The sequence below is a fragment of the Tympanuchus pallidicinctus genome, unplaced genomic scaffold (assembly GCF_026119805.1).
Source record: "Tympanuchus pallidicinctus isolate F22 unplaced genomic scaffold, pur_lepc_1.0 scaffold8, whole genome shotgun sequence".
NCBI classification, from domain to species: Eukaryota; Metazoa; Chordata; class Aves; order Galliformes; family Phasianidae; genus Tympanuchus; species Tympanuchus pallidicinctus.
This window is the reverse complement of record NW_026294802.1, coordinates 9187531-9207747: the sequence shown is the minus strand read 5'-3', so window position 1 is coordinate 9207747 and position 20217 is coordinate 9187531. Positions and strand designations below refer to the sequence as shown.

Sequence of the window (20217 nt, the reverse complement as noted above, 5' to 3'; positions counted from 1 at the left end):
TTCCATCAGTTCCTGGAACCAGTTAGATATAAAACTGAATGGTATGATGCATGTCAGAGAGAAGTACTTACTCCCCAGAATGTTGTTAAAGAATTACTTTTCTCCTCTTCTCACTCCCACCCCAATTCAGTGTAGGTTTATATCATAGTTTTCTCATGTAGAATAAAATTTAATGCCAACAATGAGAGCTGATACCATCATCTAGCAAATTTCACTGATTATGCATGATTTCACCTAACTAGAAATGAGAAAGAGTTGTTGTAATATTACCAGTATTCCAACTATAGTGTGCTACCTGCCCAGTTGTACCTGCCCAGCAGTCAGTGAACAGATGTAGTACATTGAAGCTCTGTAGGAGCACTGAAGGAGATAGAACAGTGTAACTATAACACAAGGACAGCCTTGCAAAATGCAAGATTCCTCAGTTAATCACATCAAAATCTTTAGAGCTTGAAGTGACCTCTAGGAGTCATCTAGTCCAAGTCCCCTGCAATGAACAGAGACATGCAGAGATCAGGTTGTCCAGGGCCTGGTCAAGCCTCACCTTGAAAGTCTCCAGGGAGGGAACAATCACATTTCAGGGCAAACTCACCACCCTCACTGTTAAAATTAGAAATGAGGCTAAGTGCTATGATCATATCAATCCACTTTTTATTTTCACGAAGTGCAACTATTTACCAAGTCTCATTTGCAAACAGGGCTTTGTCACACCTTCCATGAATAGTGTTCCTGCTACCAGTAGTCTCTCACTTTCAGAAGCACTTCGCAAAAATATACTTTCACAGAACAGAACAGAATATACTTTCACAGAACAAACCAATGTATTCTTATAACTGTATGTGTTTCACGGGAGAGTCACACTTCAACAATTGCTCTAGTTTAAAATGTGGTAACTGTACACCAGTGAAAACATCAGACAGGCTTTATTTCAATGCTTATATTATATGCCTGACTAAAAAGTTTCTCTTCTGAAAGTGATGAATGAAACCCATGAATAAGTTACATGAAATCTGGTTATGTTGTTTATCTCACCCAGATACCAAATTGCCATTATACATCAGGTAAACGATGCTCAAAAGGATGATGGTTCTAAGATTCTGCTCAAAGTTTGGTTGAAGTCTATCTAGTTCATAGAAGACTCAGGAAGGGCTGATCTGCCTAACAATCATACAAAAAAAAACCCTGTGTATATCATACAGCCACACTGTATGACCATAGATCATGGTTTGTCTGATCTTCCCTGACCCAGCTTAAGCCCTGTCACACAGAGCAGAGCTCAGCGCTGCCCTCCGCTCCCTGTGAGGAGCTGCAGCCACTGTCAGGCCTCCCCCCAGCTCCTCCGCTCTGCACTGAGCAAACCAGGGCCCTGAGCTGCTCCTCTCAGTTTAGCGTTATCTGCAAACATAATACCTTCAAGTCCCGCATACAAGTAATTTATGAAAACACTAAAAAGAACAGGCCCTAAAATGGAATCCTACAGAACCTCACTAATAACTGGCCACCAGCCTGATATAATTCCATTTACCGTAACTCTTTGAGCCCAGTGCCTCTACCAGTTACTTACCCATCACAATAAGGCTTTGCCAAGCTTTTCCATAGAACATTTTGTATGTAAGAATACTGCGAGAAACAGCATCAAAGGCTTTGCAGAAAAGCAAAATGATTACAGTAAGTGGCTTCCCTTGGTTAACTAATTGGAAAACCATGTCAAACATGCTTGATTTTAATATCCAGGCTGAACAAACATCTTAAGAAGAGACAATTTAAAAATCAAATGCACTGAAAAGACGACATTACAGGAAAACACATGAAGTTTTCTGAAAGTGAAGAAGAGAGATTTTTTCAACTGCAAGGACAGTGTTAGGATATCAAGAGTACATTTTAACTGCTTAAGTTTATATTACATATTATAATTCCCTTCCTCCAGCGTTCAGGCATGGGATCAAGAAAGGACCATAAACCATAAATGAACATAAAAATTCAGTAGTAATGAAAGTAATTGCACACACTCGTACAAGAAAAAACATATAAGCAGTCTTCTCCAAGCAATATATCATATGATAAGCTTAAAAGGGCAAAAATTACCTTTAGCTCACTTACCTTAGCATAACCTTTCCTCATCAGCGAGATCTATAAACATCTCTAGATTGCAAGCCAGTTTTAAGTCTACTGACTTGATGCTTTCCATCTTCGCCAGCTGGCTGTAGTGATCTTCTAGGCTTTTTCCTTGAAAGCCTCCAAGGACCTACTGTACAGTGTAGCATATATATCCCTTTGCTCTTCTACAAAGGAGAGTGCTTACAGTTAGTATTAATATTTACATCCATACCTGGCTCTATTCTTCATTTTTATTTTTTTATTTTTTAAATAAAAACGTGGTTGTCTCCAAGATAGAATATCACCAGACACTTAAAAGCTATTTCATATAACAATATTTATCAGTGACTTTTGATTGTATTACCTGCCTTTTGTCACACTATTGCTAAGACTAATGTTCCTAGGATTTCTGGATTTCAACAAGCCACTTTTCATTTTTACTCTTATTAGTGTTATAAACAACTTGACAGAGAAATCTTTACATTTCTCCATGAGACTTTCTCCCCAAAATACCAAATACTCAGACATAAAGCTGAGTTTTATTCAGTCTAGTGCCAACATTTTCCTTTTTTTTCTTTTTTCCATGGAAGATCAGACAAGGTCATCGTCTGGCCAAGCTAGAAATATTCAGCCAGTATTAAGATCTCCATGAAACCCATTTCCTAGTCCCAAAATACTCCAAACTTTTGTTTGCGTGTACACTTACATACTTTTTTCATTCATAAAAAACTTTTGCTAGTCAATAGATGTAGTATTTTGCATTTATGGTTTTTCTACTCTACCTATGAAGAGCTCCAGACTAATAGCAGCTAGAAATTCTGGCATTTTGGGGCAGGGGAGGGGGAAGTACCAGAAGAAATGCAGAAATTTGCAGTAACACTTTTTAATTCTTAGAAGAATCATACTGTACTAGGTGGTGTATCCACAGTATATTCAGCAACACCACTTAAACATGCCATTTGGCTCATAGATGTAGTTTCCATGCAACAGAAATGCATTATGTTGCATATTTAAACGTACACTGGAGTAACAAAACATTTTCATTTGCAAGTCAAACCCAATATCTAATTTTTTGCAAAAATAACTAATGAAATGCATTATCAATATGAAGTGTTTGGTGGATTTAAAGTATTTAAAACTATACTTCAAAATTACTTTTGATATAAAAACAACCTATTTCCATTTTACTTTCAATGTTAAAGTTCATTACCTGGTGTCCAAATTCTACTACTTCCTAAAATAGGTGTAAGTCTAAGACCAATTACAATTTTACTTCAGAGATCTCCTTTGGTTGATATATAAGTATCTCTACATAATTAAAATGAATTTTTCATTAAGCAGTACAGCTGTTATGGAAATATGCAACACTAGTGACAATAGCACAGCTTGACTTTTTCCAATTAAATTAAATATTTAAAGAACCACAATTAAGTACATCATCAGAAGCAGGATTTTGCACAATCATCATGTGGCAAATACTGCAGGGACAGTCTTACTCAATATAATCCATGTCATACGTAACTATTTAGCTTTCACAGCCATTTTAGTACACTGATGATAAACAATTTCCTTACCATTCTAGAAGCATTTGCCTGTTTATGAAAAGGAAATTCAACAACAGGAAAAAATCCAGATGACTGCAATTGATACATTTTTCTAACACCAAAACAGTGTTGAGTTTTAATATTATCTATGACTTCATCTACAAAAATATTCAAGAGATTATGTAATCAGAAACAACGTGGCAAAAAGAGATCCAAAGAGAGGACAAATCACCAATGCTTTTAAGCACTAGTTTACTATAAAGATAAGGAGGCAACCAGACTTCTATCCCAAGTACCTTTGTATCTTACCATACAGTTCTTCACACATTAAACTATGTTTCCTGTAGCATAAACAGAGTTTGGAGCCAGTGTTACATATTACACATCAATCAGAAATTCAGTCAGATTCAGAAGTCATATACTTCTTACCAAACTGAGAAGTGGGAAACTATACCACATGAGTTGACTTCCCTACATTTCCTCTTGCTTCTGTTTTTCTCTCTTAGTTTAATGATTCTATAGAACGTATGGAACATGCACTTGTTGTTCATACATCAGACATAAGAAAAATCACTCCTTATCACACGCATATTACACAACTCCAATAAGCATAAATTTCCATGTTTATACACCTAGTAATACATCCCCTGCAACTCTTTATAACCTCATATAAAGTAAAACACACTCATGTAGCTCCATTTCAGAATTAAGCATCACCATATGTATGAAGTAGGAGACATCAATAGCAATGCTTAGAAAACTTGTTAACCATTTATAGTTGTTCTTGCAAAACAAAACAAAAACAGTGATACTGCACAAGTATTTTTGACTTACAAGACAGAACGAACAAGCTCATCACTTCAGGTTAAAAATACTTACAGTATGTTAAATTCAGACTTCTATTCATTAAGCTAATAAATAAGGCAATAAGTTCATTAAAAAAAAAAATAAAATAAAAATCCAGCTTGCTACTGTTGGTCCATGGAAGCAATGAGATTGCTTCTCATAAGCTCTTTGTACTACCAGACAAAGCGTTGTCAGGAATATCAATAATCACATACTGGGGGAAGGAAGAAAAAAAGAAAAAAGAAAAAAAAAAACAAAAAAACAAAAAAACAACCCAAATGGTAATAGGGTCACTAACTACAGAATACTCCTCCTCCAGAAACAACCTTCATTCAGGAAACATTCTTCCTTTGGATGGTAGCCCTTAAATTAACCCAGGGAGAGGTGGACCTTCTGGTCAGGCAGGAAACACAGGTTAATTGCTTGCACCTGTGCTTTCTGGGCCAGCCACCCCCCTTCACCAGGTGCTCAGTTATCAGTTCAGGCTGTGACATAACAGTTCTCATACATTACTACTACTTAAAGGTGACACTATTAAAATTGTTTTTACTCATTTTTATATCCTGGAGAAAGTATTTTTGCTGAATATTCCAGATGTTTTGTTAGCCAAACCAATAATTCAGATAGGCAATTCAAGTTAATTATACATCTGCTGGAGTTGGAGAAATGAATTAATGCTTAAGAAGATGTAAATTTAGCAACCATAAGGTTACACTGAGATGTAAAAACAAATTGGGAATTGCAAATCACAAAATGGTTGAGGTTGGATGGGACCTCGGGCAGTCTTTTAGTCCAGCCCTCATGAAAGCAGGATCAGCTACAGCCCATTGCTCAGAGTTTTGTCCTTTCAGACATGTATACCTCCAAGACTGGAGATTCCACCATCTCTTTGTCCAAGCTATTCCAACACTTAGTCACCACCCTTACATTATTTTTTCATCTTATGTTTAAGTGCAATTTCTAGTGTACCACCCTGTGCCCCTTGACTCCTTTCAATTCACTGGATGCTAATGAAAAGAGTCTAATTCTGCCTTATTTACTACTTACTATTTCAAAATCACTGCAGCCAAGATCACCTCAACCTTCAGATGCAATTCTTCATTAACAGCACTTCCCCTCCACAGCTCCTCAGTCACCTATCAAGAAGTTATTGCCAGTGCACTCCAAATATCCCCTGGACAGATATTGCCATGCTGTATTGGCCATCCAGTTGGTATAAATTTATAGATTTTGCAATCTAATTCTACCTTAAAATCTGACTGTTCCTTGCCAGGAATTGCCTATTATCTTTCTTTCAAATTAAGGCTTGTAATTACAGGCAGCATCTCTGAATGGACAGGTAGTATAATCAATTCTTGCTCATGACTGTGTATTTTTTATATCTTAGAAACTGCAAATCAGCTTCCAGTTGAACTAAATCCTATTTTAGCAGTTCAGAAAAATACTGAATGGCTAGAATTTTACTAAAAGTTAACTTGTGAACATGAAGGCTGTTAAATGATTTGTGATTTTAGATTGTAACAATTTCTGCCAGAATTGCTATGTGTATATGAAGTCGAAATTATTTCCAGTTTATCTATTTTATTATCAAATATGTATGGCAGCTTATTCAAAATAAGAAGTGTTACATTCTATGTAATGATAACAATACTATATTAATTTAAAAAAACATTCAGGAATATTGTCTCCAAATTAAAAAGTTCAGTCATGTGTAGATGAACAGGAAAACTTTTAAAAAATTATTGACACATGACAAATGCGTAACCTACCATAGGGAACCCACTTTAGCAAGAGGTTGGACTTGATCTCCAGAGGTCCCTTCCAACCATATAGTTCTGTGATTCTGTGTAATTATGTAATAGAATGAAGCACATCAAAGACATATATCCAAGAAAAGAAACACATTACTTTAGAAGCTGTATTTACACATAAATCCTCAAATTTAATGGTTTTCCCTTCTCTTCTAACATTACTAACTGAATAGCAGAACTTTTGGTCTACTTGCTTTTATCAGGCAGCTGCTGAACTTATTAATGGCATCACTGTTAGTATTCACAGTAATTTCGATAAGGCTAGAGAAAGGACTCTTCCTTTATGCACAAAAAGCAAGATATGGAGAAAACACTCAATCACATTACTGACAAAAGTCAGTAATTTAGGCTGAATATTCAGTTTCAGGCCTTTCTCACTAGGTCAACTTTATATCAAGTAATGCTTCCTATTTATTTCCATGGAAACTACAACACGTACAAAGGATGATTTAACACTATTTGATAGAGCAAATTCTCAGCTACAAGACACTATTTTGCAATACAAACACCACCATTAGCTGTGCATTTTTGCCAGAGATGAACAAGAGCATTATTTATATCATAAACATTCCATGTTTATAATAATATTTATCACTGTCTGGAACGTGGCTTGGCTTTCATGTTGCCGTCACCATTGCTGAAACGCATTACTGATAACCTCACTGTGTTCACATCCTCTGTTTGGTCTCCATAAATGGTCAGCAAGCATCAATTAATGTCACTGGGTGCCTTTTTAGTACGGAGGAATTCGATTCCACACCTTCTCTTCATACACACTTCCACATCACATGTGATTTTATCAGAAAGCCCTACTACTGCCATCTGTCACATAGCAACAACATGTAATGAAATATTTTGGAGAAGGTTTAACTCTACTGCCTTATCACTAACATCCACTTCTGATGTTGCAAGCCAACACCATAAAATGGGAGGCATTACTTTTGGAGCACCCTTTGTATATTTTTTTATATATATGATTTTATATTTTTTATAATAGAAAGGTTGCTTTGAAGGGTAAGCTGATTTAAATTGCAATGCAGTAAACAAATGATTCAACCGGCTGCATAAAGCACAACCAACCACTGAGTTCAGATCCCAAATGGAAGAACACTTGCAAATCATTATAAATGCAGTAAGAATCACTGTACAGGTGAAGCAACACCAAGACTTCTAGCTGAAGCTGTAATCTATGCCAGTTCTATTCTTTGTGCCTCATGTATAGTATAAAGAGCATGGAACCCTTGCTCACTTCAGTGTCACTTACAATTCAGTGTCCATGGCAGGCAGTGCCACCAAAAAAATAAAACAGAGTATGTTGTAGGGTGCACACTGATAACATCTCAGAAAATCAAATGTAACATCAGCAAGTTATTATTTGAATGCGAAACAATGCAGATTTAACTATGAATGGCTGACTGCATCTCCCAAAATAGTGAAACAGAGTAGTTTCAGCTGCAAACCATACTTTTATCCAAAATTTGGGATCAAGTTGAAATAGTAATGTTTCGCAAAGGTAATTGCAACAGTACATTTCCCTAAGACAGCTGATGTTGCTTGCCTTTGGGCAAAATGGCCCTTAGAGTTCAAACAAACAACAAGATGTAGTAGGATAATCACATTTATTTCTTGCAGGAAAATTAACCAAGTCTTATATAACTCCAGCTGAGGAAAATCTTCCACAGTTCTTTATCAATATTTTTATATTTCAATGACAACAATTCCAAATTTCATGAAAAAACCCTTGATTAAAACAGCAGTAGTTCATAACTAAAAGAATATAATTTAAAAGTAGGTTGCTTTCACTTTTGTTTAATTAAAGTTTTGTTCAATTCCTTATCTTGTGACAGGGATCTTTGTAGACCTTGATGCTCACCTATTCCATTAATGGAATGATGCTGCACTTAACAATCAAGCACTACTGTTTATAGACTTGTTCAAAGCTTGCTGATAGCACTGGATAACATCAATCCAGTCCCCTGTATTGTCAATAATAAGGAAGCAGATATCTGCCAGAGTAATTTGGCTGACTCCAAAAAGCCTACATTTATGGGAATTACAAGGCATGCTGGCATGGAGGCACCTAATATGTCCAGAAACTTATGTGATTTATCCTGGACTGATTCCACTGGAATCTCCAGTGTGTCTGCCATTCTGTGCAGTAACTCTTGGAAACTTTTATTTGGCTCTACTTTTGAGTATCAGTGTTAGTACAGTCTCATCTGCAGACAAAGGTAATAAGGTGTAGAAACTATGTGACTGAGAGACTGTGAGACATGCTTCAATCAATGATCACGATCGGGATGAAAAGGGTCTGACTGTAATTGAGATAACAGAAACTGGTACGATTCGATTCAGTCTGGAGCAATTCTTAGATCATAATGTGAATCATAGATCTTGGATAGTAGTTATTACCAATGGAATAATAACCTACTGCAGTAATGAGGACGTTACAACTATTGTAAGGTTCTGGTTACAATAAAGCTAGTAGCACATGAATGGATAAGGAATAAACATTTCAATCATTAGCATACAGGACTGGAACAGAAAATAGCAGACAGAATACCAAGTGGGACATTTGCAGGTTTTGAATTTCACTTCACAATAACAACACAAAAAGATATCTGATTCCTAATATCAGGACCCATCAGGAGAATCCCAAAAGCATGCCTTAAGTATATGACTCAGCCTAACACATGAAAATTTTGAGTGCATTTCCCTGATCTTTTTAGGCATCACAACTTCTTGTAAACACCTCTGACCTTTGTCAGGAATTACTTACAAAATAGCACATCTCAAGAATGTACCTCGCATCCAAAGCACTGTAAAAATACTTTGTGGACTTGTAATATTATTGCTTCACAAGCACCAAGATTCTTAAAACCTCTGCTGTTAGAAAAAAAGTATTATTTCAAAAAACATTCAGACAAAAATGCAATTCTCTTTTAAAGGGGAATAAAATTAATAAACTTACAAAAAAATATTTTATCAGTAATTGTCACAATTGATAAAATTTTCAGGTAAGAAACAGCCAAGTGTTTGGATTTTTATTTTTATTTTTGAAAGAAGTGCTGATTTACTATATGCCTGGTCTGTGAAAAGGGATTGTAGCAGAACTGGGCTCACTCATTGCACCCACGTGAGCAGTATGTCATCTCTCATCATGCAAACAGACTCAGAGGATTCAGCTCTCTGAAAGCATTTGTACTCACATGCATGGAACGTAAATACGCCTTTAGTAGAATTTATGGATAAGTAAAAAACCTGTTATAATATCATAATAATTTTTTTTTTACATTAACTGGATTGCTTTCATACAAAGTCGGAAATAGAGGAACTGCTGCTGCTCTCAAATCCAAGCTATGGTCAGTCCTAGGATCACTGTATATCAGCAGTACTCACCACCCTTTACCGGACTTGATCCACTAATGGTGGATCAGCATTTTCATGAGGAAAACCTTCTAAAGAAATTCTCCTGCACCAGTGATAGTCATACAAAATAAATGACTCACCTCAGCACTGTCAATACTCCATCAATGGCGGAGTAGAAATTGCAGGAATTCTAGCAGATTAAATAGGATTGCCAGCCTCGTGGCATCTCCAAGACGCCATGTATTCAAAGGTAGTTCAGAATCTCAGTTGCATTTCCTTTTTTCTGTGTTTTTCCTTAGCTAAAATCTATTTACTTCTTTGTAAAGAAAAGGGGCCCTGGTCTTCTTTTGACTTTTTATTATGCTTATAAGGAAGCTCCTTCTTTTGGTTGCTCATCCACAATAACTTTGTGCACCAGGGACTTCTATCAGAGATATGGATACTTACCATCAAAAAAGACCACTTCAAGCATTTTAACAAAATAAGAATGTACATGGACATATAAATGAGTTTGCTTTATGAGGTACAGTTGGCCAAAGAGAAACCAAATAATTGAAAAGACATGCACAAAGCCTGTGACCTTTTGAAAAAAAAAAAAAAAAAGCAGATTTGTTTTTATTTTTATTTCCATGTGTACTTTGTGCTAAAGGTTTAAGTAAATTATGTAAGAAGTAATTGAACTCTAGATGCTTCTGATTATAATGAAAGACATATTGGTCATTGTGTCTTTTCTTCCAAATCTCAGGATGTGGAAACCACTACTACGCATCCACACTCTTGTCCTTGTGTACCTCAAAACAAATTTTAACTGGAAATAATATTCATTCTCGTAGTAAAGTCTTGTCAGAAAAAATAAAAATATACTTACAGCATTGACTCCTAATGGCATACCTGCTAAGTCCAGCAGAATGACTTTGAAAAGACGAAGTTTGATCATTAGACTCACTGAGACACAATTTAGGGGTTAAAATTGAAGTTATTTGCTATCATCAAATAAAATCATAGAATCATAGAATGCTTTGGGTTGGAAGGGACCTTTAAATCATGCAGTTCCAATCCCTCTGCTATTGGCAGGGACACCTCCCTCTTGATAGGGCTGTCAAAGCCCCATCCAGCCTGGCCATGAATGCTTCCAGGGAGGGGCCATCCACTGCCAATCTGGGCAACCTGTTCCAGTGTCTCACCACCTGCACAGTAAAGAATTTCTTTCCAATATCTAGTCTAATAAATAAATAATAATAATTGTAAAATTTTTTAAAAAGAAGAATCACAAATCTGAAGAATTTTGTATGACATATCAGCTTAAACTTTAATCATGGAAAGGCTGTATTTTACATCGCTTTACTAAGATTGACAGTTAAAAAACCCAAATACATATCTTCTTGGTAAGGTAAAGATAACAGGATCAAATAGACTATAGCCAACATTTAGAAGATCAGAGCAACTGGGATTAATTATGGGGAAAAAGCACCACAGAAAGCAGTCCTTTCTGCTGAAAGAAATACTGAATGAAGTAAGCGCATATACAAAAACATGCTGATGAGCAACAGTTCGTATCGATTTGTCAACAAGCTGTCAACAACTCTGACATGCATATACCTTGTGAACATAGAAATGTAGGAAATACAATTCTTGACTTCAGTAAGGTGTTCATCCTGTCTCTTACAATATGGACCTAAAATAGCTAGTAAGTAATGGTTCATATGATCATTAGCAGAAACTTTGTGCATAGATATATCACTGCCAAAACAGGTATTTAATTTAAAACGTCACAGATTCCAAGTTGGTGTTTTTTGTTTTTTTTAAATTGTGTTTTGTTTTATTTTGGTTTATCTTATGGGCTTGTCTGGTTTTAAATCTAACATATTTAGTCACTTATCATAAGAAAATTATTATATTACTCAGAACTACCCAAATGTTATAATTGCCTTCATTGGTCACATGCATATAAATACATGTTTTGTCTTTATTTTGTTTTTTGTGGTTTCTTTCTTCTCCATTTCTGGAGGATCACACAAATGAACAAGTGCATTATGAAAGGTTTATGCTTTTAAACTCTCAGTTAAGATGACAGACGTCTTCTAAACGCACTCCAAAAGGGCTGCAAAACAACTAATTTTTTATTTTTTATTTTTCTGGTCTAAAATAAACATTACAAAGTCCAAATTAAAATAGAAAGCCACCTTTTAAACCAAAAGTAGTATCTTACAGGGCAAATCAACACTGACCTCTTATTTTTTTGCTATTTTAAAATTCAGTAAAATTATTTTTTAAGATTGTTTAAATACTATCTTGCATTATGAAGCTTTTCAGTTCTGATACTAGTTTAAAAAAAGAGATTTGATTTCATACCTGTTTTATTTACTGCTCAATATTTAATACTAAGTATTAGGCTCAAAAGCTCACACATGACAATTATTCACATATGAGTATGGGACAAATTCCTGATGATGCTTCATACATGAATCTTGCAAAAATGTGCTAGGTTACATGCTAGGTTAGTCTTCAGACCTTAAGTATTCAGTTAATTATCTTTGTATAAAAAGGTGATATTGCTTAATTCACTTTTTTTTTTTTTTTTTTTTTTAATCTATTCACATAGTTCCTTCTATTCCATACTCCCTTATTGCTTCTTTTACTTGTAACAGCGGAAAAAAGTTTCATGCAGACTTTGGTTTTAACCCATTAACAGGTAGGATTACTTAAGGGTAATCAGAAAAAGCTAAAGTTTGGACAGAACTTCTGGAAGTCACTTACCCGACCCCCTTGCTCAAGTGACAGAAGGCTGCCTTGGGTCTCATCCAGGCAGCAGCCACTATCCCAGCCACAAATTCACCAAGTGCGCTTCACCCATCATCCAGATCATTAATGAAGATGTTAAACAGGACTGCACCCATTATTGATCCTCAGGGTACCCCAGTCACTACCGGCCTCCTGCTGGGAGATTTTGCACCATCCCCTAATCGTAACCTTCTCATTTTCTTGATCAATTTCCTATTAGTTTGTTTTACTTAGGATGATATTTGGTTCTATGCCCTAGCCTAAAGGTTAAAATAAGCATGAATTTATGAGATGGCACACAGTCACTGAATAGATCTTTTCTGTCATTGACATTAAGAGATTACCTAAATCCACATTTGCTTTCTAGATGAAGCAAAAAATATTATACACAAATTCCTGCCTTTTTTTCCACAGAACAGTAGGCAGACTTCAAATATATGTATTTTTTAATTTAAAAATGAAATTTCACTTTCTTTCTATTTTCCTAGCAAGTGTATCTGATTATTTTGTATTTGTTTGGGAAATGTTCATTTTCAACAAGAAAATGCAGAAAATCACTTAAGTATTAAAAAATATTTCTTACCTGAGTTCTTTGACTGATTAAAGATAACAGACAAATTAGTTACTTCAACCTGAACACTGTAGCAGTCTAAGATAATGTTAAATTCCAAGTTTTTCAACTCTTTAGTAAGTCACTTTTGATTAAAGACTATAAGTCACACCTTCACAAAGTCCTGCTTACTTATGTAAATTAGCTCCTTTTCTCAAGTTGCCTTAAATGAATGTGAAGCTTATTAAACACCACAAATGGACATCACTGTTTTGTCTGAGCTTTGCAATGATGATGCTCCAAAGGAGCTATCTTGCTGTTCTAAAAAGATTGAAAGAAAAAAATTATCCATGCTAAAGAAATGTTTAAGTAGTTCTAAACAATAGATGGGATTAGAAGGCTTATACAAAGCCTTATCCTTAATGTGACTCATTTAAAAGACTGAACTCATCACTCACTGAAGGAGTTTCCATTCAGTCTGTAAAATATATAAAGTGGGCACAGATGGAGAACATGTTAATTTACACCTGAAAAGCTTAGAGTTTGAAAACTGCTTACCTTATATGAAAGCATTAAGTAATTAAGAATGTGTATCTCATCATATATGTTAATACTCTCTCTTTTTTCTCAAGGTTTCCTAATCTCAGTTTCAAAATCTCTGCAAAAAGCAGATGAAGATATGTTGCTAACTGCAATCAATCTAGGAAGAACCCTTCGAAATGGAGATAGAACTGAAAAGAGAGGAGCAGTGCCTTTGCTGAAACGTTATAAGATTGAGGAAAGCTTCTTAGATGAAAACGATGACAGAAGATTAAAGTTTTTTGTGAGTTTTCAGTTTTGCATTTTTTTTAATCGCCTAAGTATTAAATTGAAATTCTTTTCATAGCCCTTTAGAAGGCAAGTAATTTAAAGTAATGACTTGTTGGGTACAGGAAAAAAATCAGTTTAGGATTGAATGAAATTTTCTACCATAATTTCTTCTTATGAATTTTCTAATTTCCAGTTTTTAAATGTTTAATCTGGGCAGTTAAATTAAAAAATAAAAACTAATAAATAGAAACAAAAGTTTGGGGGGAAGAGCCTATGTTTCAGCATGTCTCTTGTGTTTTTCTTTTTGTTTTTTTTTCTAAAGGTAAACTGATAGTCCTGTTTTTCTTCTTAAAACAGGACACTGATTCCAGACATGATTTCTTAAATCATGGTGTACCTATCAGTGCAGGCAGAAAGCAACTACCTTATCTTGCAGTGAAGGGAGCCATTGCTTTTCCAGCTGACACTGAAATTCAGAATATTGAATCAATACAGGAAAGAGAGACAGTGGAAGAAGAAAATTCAGCTAAATTCCCCATAGGAAGGAGAGATTTTGACAGTAAGTACATTTTATTTTTTTCTCTCTTCTTTTTTTTAGATTAATTCTGGTAAGGTATACTTCAGTGTCTCTGAAACCATTTCTTAAAAGCACAGTTAGAAACTCCATTTAATATCTGGGATTTGTTAGTGCTATTTAAATCCTGCATTTCCAACTTGCCTCTACTGTAAACAGTCTGGGGGGTGGGGTGTAGGCATTTGTAGGCCATACAGAATTCTAGTTCTTTGCTATTTTAAACTTTCGCTTTATATTCCTGTAGTGCTCAGATGCATGCTGGGAAGAGTCTATCGACCTTGTTGGCAAGTCTGAAAACTACTGACTCACAGCACCTTCTTTGAAGAAGATTAAATATTTTATTGTGAGTTTAACATGATTGGAAGATATTTGTGTCTTAGTAATCCTACACATATGCATCTAACATTATTTTCATTATATTGCAATGTTGAGAGAAGCATAATTCATTACCAAAACAGAGCACAGTTGTCAATACTGATGTATTCTTAACAAAAATAAAAGATACCTGCATAATCAGACTTGTAAGCATTTGTCTAATTATACACACAAGCAATTTTCATTGATTTGAGTATGAAGAAAAGCAAATCATGAATTTCACCTTTTTCTTACAAAATCTCACTTCTGAAGTGCTCAATAGACAATGCAGATAAAAATAAAAAGTTACACTTTAAAAAATTGAGTTAATTTTGCCTGACCAACAATCAATTTATTCTTGCTTGCAGTTCTGTTGTTCTTTCTTTTTCCATCAATTTTGCTGTCCAATTTCTTCTGAGGGTTGTTTGAAGTCTTACGTTTCTTAGCATTTTTTGGCAAAGATATTTCACTTTCCTCATCATAGATAACTTTGTCATTATTCAAATCCATCTGTTCATTCTTGGAGTTCTTGTTCCTTGGCTGACAACTCAATTTCCCCATTTCTCTATAATTTTTACTCTGATGAACATTTTCAGAAATAGTTCCAAGCACTGGTATGTCAAGACATGAATTCATACCTTCTGTCATGCGAGAATATCAAAAACATATGTGAAGCAATAGAAGTTACCTGGGTTTAATTCATCTGTTTTCTATCAGGACTATCATGTGATTATTTTTTTATCAAAACAATTGCTTTATAAAGCAGAACAAAACTATTCTGGTCATTGCACTTGCATTTGCTACATATTAAGTATGCTGATATTTTAAAATTACTTTGCTCAAAAATAAGCTAAGGAAACTAAATTAGGGAAATTAATTTAAAGCTTTGAGATATTAGAAAATATGCATAAAGGATTTAGAATATATATATGATATAGCTTATGGAGGAATAACCCAAATGATTATTTTCTTAAATATATAAATTTCAGTTAGCTTGCTTATGTCAAATAAGAAGTAAAAAAAGTACAAAAAGTATCACTTTTTTTTTTACTTTAAGATAGCATCAATACATGTGTTTCAAACAAATTTGAATTTTTAAGATATTAACATTAAAATTTCAATGCAAAGGCATTTAGCTGGTCACAGTATATACAAAGCAATGAGACATCTATTTTTTTCTTGAAAACATACATGAATTTTACCAAAGCTTTCTTTGATAACACTTGAAAAATTAGATATCACATTCACATATTCAATTCCACAACGGCTTACCTGTGAAATATTTACCTTGCAAATGTTGCTTTGGTGCAGGATTTATGCAGGCTGACATTTGTCTACTGCTGAGGAAGTGCTGATCCCTTATTTTACTCAGCTCATTTTTGTATGTACATGCAAACTGAGATTTGATTGAAGATTGCTCCATCTACCAATAATAATTCGTGTTAGCTTTACTTACAGAAGTAAAATACAACACCTGCAGGACTAGTAAAATACTAAATTTCCACTCTGTTGTCTCAAAAGTTTTACTAAAAAATGAGGATACTCACACAAAAAAAGAATTTATATGAAATATTCAAAACATACAAAAGTATACAAAATACATAAGTTTTCAAGAATACTTACAGCAATAATAGTGAAACACTGCAAAAGTAATATAAATTAGCCTTCAATATATTTATGTCTAAAACTTCTATATAAAATATTATTTCAGATCCCTCTGTGTTAACCTTCAGATTTTGCAATTAATCTCTAAAATACAGGCGTACTGTACACTGATGTCAAGTGCCACATTTGTCAAAACATGCATAGCCTACATTGCCAAAAAGCTACAGTGGTGAAGAACATTACTGTATCTGGTTCTCTATGTTCATCGCCCTTTCCTAGCTTTGAAAGGAGATAATCTAGTCTTATAGCCCAGGCAAATCAAAATATGTTGTTCAACTACAAAAATTGTGTGAAAATTTTAATATAGTCAATATATTTACTGGAGTTGGTGATTCCAGGTCAATCTTCCTCAGTTTACACTTAGGCTACACTTTCTGACTATCACTTACTCTAATTCCAGGGCCAAACTTCAAACTAGCTGGCCAATTCATCAGAAATGTTATAGAGTCTGCAAGACAATTTGTGCCCTTGAGTCCTTTTGAAAGTCTATTAAATTATTTAAAATACATTGAAAGTTACAGCAGGGATTAGGATTTCTAGCTAATAAATCTGTTAAAATGTCACAGGTGAATTCTAATAAATACGAGCTGAATGAGAAATGCTGTGCAAACATCAGCAAAAAGAAAATACAGTAAACATTGTCACAAAATAAATACTGGTTTTATTTTTTTCAGTTGGTTTTGTTGAGTAGGAGGTTTGCAGGCACTTTTAGGATTTAAAAGTTTGCATTATACTTTCCTTCTATGCACAAGCATGTTTAAATACTCTATTTCCAAGATTTCACTTCTATAGATCATTTTGTTCCAATTCAAACTTTCATATTCAAACAGAATAACAGAAAAGAATACATGGCTGGAAATCTCATTTCATGGGGGTCGCAAAATTCAGTCACAGTTTATACCACTTTCATCACACACTGCTTTCATCCACGTAAAGTAATAGACTCTAGCTTTTAGAGGTAGCCTAGTATCTGCATGATACTGCAGTTGATCAGGTGAATATATTTGCTATCTTTTATTTACATGAACATGGGTAATTCTTACTTAATGTGCCCATATCTGTACTGAAAGATTCATTATAGTCTTCTCCATGTGCTACAGGGGAATTTCTGCTCCAGTATCCAGAGCGCCTCATACCCCTCTTCACTGACTTTGGTGTTTGCAGAGATGTTTCTCTCACTTTTCTCATTCACTTCTTACAGCTACCATGCTTACCCTTTCTTAAATATGTTACCACAGAACTATCACCAGCATCACTGATAAGTCAGCGTTGGCCAGTGTTGGCTTTTTTTATAACTGACTCTGCCCAGCATGCGGGCAGCTCCTGATCTCTTCTCATAGAGGTTGCCTGTAGCTCAGCTGCTACACAAAGCTTGCCATACAAACCCAGTAGAGAAGGATGAAACTATACCCAAAGACTCAGAATAAGTATTTGAAACTGCACAAAATGCATGTAGTCATAAAAGATTAGTATCTTTTGTAACTAAATGTAACATCCTATTTATATAATGTTCAGAACATACATGGCTTAATTTTTTTTTAGTTTAGTATTACTGTATTATTATGCTTCCTGGTTTTGCTGTTTCTCCAATGCTTCATCATAATCCTTTAAAATTTACTCGATCCTCAACTTTGTATTAAATGATACACATTATGCAACAATAACCTGCACACAAAATGCTATCACATTCGTATTGCAAGAGGCAAATAAGATGCATTTTGTACTGAGCTAATGAAGATGTAATAAATACAGAACCAAAAAAGCTATCAAGCAGTCAAGAAAGCTTGATAATTAACATTCTATAAACAATGAATTATTTTTTGGACATCAGAGTTGTTTTTTTTACAACACCCACAAGACATTTAATGAACTTAATTTTCAGGGATTAGAATATGTGGAATCAAAGGACCAAATACTGAAAAAAATTCACAAACTCATCTGTCTGTATTTCAACTACACTGAAGCATAAAATATGCCTCAAAATTTTGTGCCACATCACATGCTACTCAGCCATTTACAAGCAAATAAAGTACATAAAACTCTACCAAATAGAACTGTTTCAGTTGATCCTAGTACTAAGCTAAAAGGTATATATGAATCAAGACTGCAAAACCAGACTTGTTAAAGCAAACCTCCCAGTTGGTGTAGGAATATAAACCTGCTAGTACAACAACTGTACTACACTGAGTTAGCAACAAGAAAATTTTAATAGCCCGAAGGCAGAACAAAACAGTGTGAGTCTACAGCTGAATCAAAAAGAAAAGGTCTTCCGGAATGTTCCTTCAAAAAAAAAAAAAAAAAAAAAAAGACTAACTTCAAATTTGATTGAGTAACACATAATAAATGCTTTCAACAACTTGGAAAACTCTTAGAAATGAGTGGTTTTGTACATTAAATTCCCCAAACTCTACTGCTTTGAGGGAATCCACATCACCAATCCAATAACCAACCGCTCTGTGAAAGTGAAAAGATGTTGGGAATTCAACTTCCTAAGCAAGTAGCTGCACATAAGTAGGGTGAAATGAACTAAGGCTTGCTGTTCCTGTTCCTCTACACAAGCAAGATGGATATTTCTGTTACACCTATACATAGAAAGAAATTCTAATGAATTCCAGATATAGGGGTTTACTGTTACTATTGTTTAGCTGGAAGAAACTACAACAGCATATAAAATATCCTGTGTTTAGCACATGTAGGTCAGATAGTAGTCCTAACAAACAGAATATGTAGAATATTCTCCCACCTTAACTTCTGAACCTAAAGATTTTCAGTTCATTGAGATGCCAGTATAAAATATTCACAGTTATGCAAAAAATTAATGGTGCGTGGTCTATTTCTTTCTAAAAGTTAGTTGATAATCTATTCCAGACCTCCTTCACCATCTGCATACAGTCAGTACTGCCAATACTTAGTCAGTAAGAATGTTAAGATTTGGGTTTTATATGCTGGAATAGCTTAATAGAATTTGAAAACCTACATCAGTAACAACAAACACATGTTTTTATTTTCCAGCCAAACAATTAGAATACTATTTGGAAGAGGAAGAGAGAGATAAAAAGTAGAGAAAAATGTATTCTCTGCATCTTTACTTGTTTTCTTTCAGAAAACATAGTAAAGGTAAGTTGAAAGAAAGAAAGGAAATGTTAAGGGAAGAGAAATAAAATATTTATAAAAAAAAACAGTAAACACAATCATCAAAATAAGGCATCATATTATTCAACCACAAAAAAACCATCTTGACTAGTAGTAGCTCAGGTAATAGCAAGCTTTTATTTTACCAAATCTGACAATTTTTTTAGCATGACATTCTACCAATCTTCTCAATCCTAAATTAACTTACTACTGTTTTGAAAGCATTCAGCCACAAATTATCGCACAACGGTTTCAAGAGTGCTCATAATTCACAGCTAGGGATCCTTAGAAAATTTTTCAGGTGTCTTGTAGTAATAATAATGGTATTTCCCCTAGAAGTATAGTTTATCAAGTACCTGATGAAGAAAAATAGCCTGTCTTTAGATCTTTTATTGAACATAATCTATACTTCCCCTTCCTTTTCTCCTTCAGGTTTTCATTTTTTAGCTCATTTCATAACCACCAAAACTACTAATCAATTTACATACCATAATTATATTCCAGTCAGAAATTTCATTTTTACAATAGATAATATGTCTGCCTGAGATGGATTATTTTCTCTATTGCTATGCCTTTTCTACCCATAGTTACAATGGGCATGCAGAAAACTCTTGATAACTTCCTGTTGACAATTTTCCAAGTTAGAATTTATTTGCACTGGAATCACAAACAGGCAAAACAATT

General features: G+C 34.5%; 2 protein-coding genes across 3 annotated transcripts in view; one reads left to right on the top strand and one right to left on the bottom strand.

Moving 5' to 3' along the window:
* The first annotated feature begins 13532 nt into the window (after positions 1-13532).
* On the top strand, positions 13533-14747 carry PMCH (pro-melanin concentrating hormone). The gene is made up of 3 exons (XM_052669317.1): positions 13533-13821; positions 14166-14367; positions 14627-14747. Exons 1-3 carry the CDS (start codon positions 13585-13587, stop codon positions 14674-14676), a joined length of 489 nt encoding a protein of 162 aa, XP_052525277.1. The 5' UTR covers positions 13533-13584; the 3' UTR covers positions 14677-14747.
* PARPBP (PARP1 binding protein) overlaps positions 13700-20217 on the bottom strand; it is a 47424-nt gene continuing 40906 nt past the window's right edge. The window contains exons 10-11 of one of the 2 annotated variants that reach the window (XM_052669301.1): positions 16009-16159; positions 13700-15377 (exon numbers count right to left, since the gene is read on the bottom strand). In XM_052669301.1, the coding sequence (XP_052525261.1) occupies positions 15043-15377; positions 16009-16159 (486 nt within the window). In that variant the 3' untranslated portion in view covers positions 13700-15042. The remainder of the gene's footprint in view (positions 15378-16008; positions 16160-20217) is intronic. The other variant, XM_052669302.1, reaches the window with a different exon arrangement.

What these genes read in the sequence shown, in the direction of transcription:
- PMCH (XM_052669317.1), top strand. Translation starts at nt 13,585, where the DNA reads ATGTGTATCTCATCATATATGTTAATACTCTCTCTTTTTTCTCAAGGT. An exon ending in ACAGAAGATTAAAGTTTTTT is followed by an intron (nt 13,822 to 14,165) that starts GTGAGTTTTCAG and finishes TTCTTAAAACAG; the next exon opens with GACACTGATTCCAGACATGA. An exon ending in AGGAAGGAGAGATTTTGACA is followed by an intron (nt 14,368 to 14,626) that starts GTAAGTACATTT and finishes ATATTCCTGTAG; the next exon opens with TGCTCAGATGCATGCTGGGA.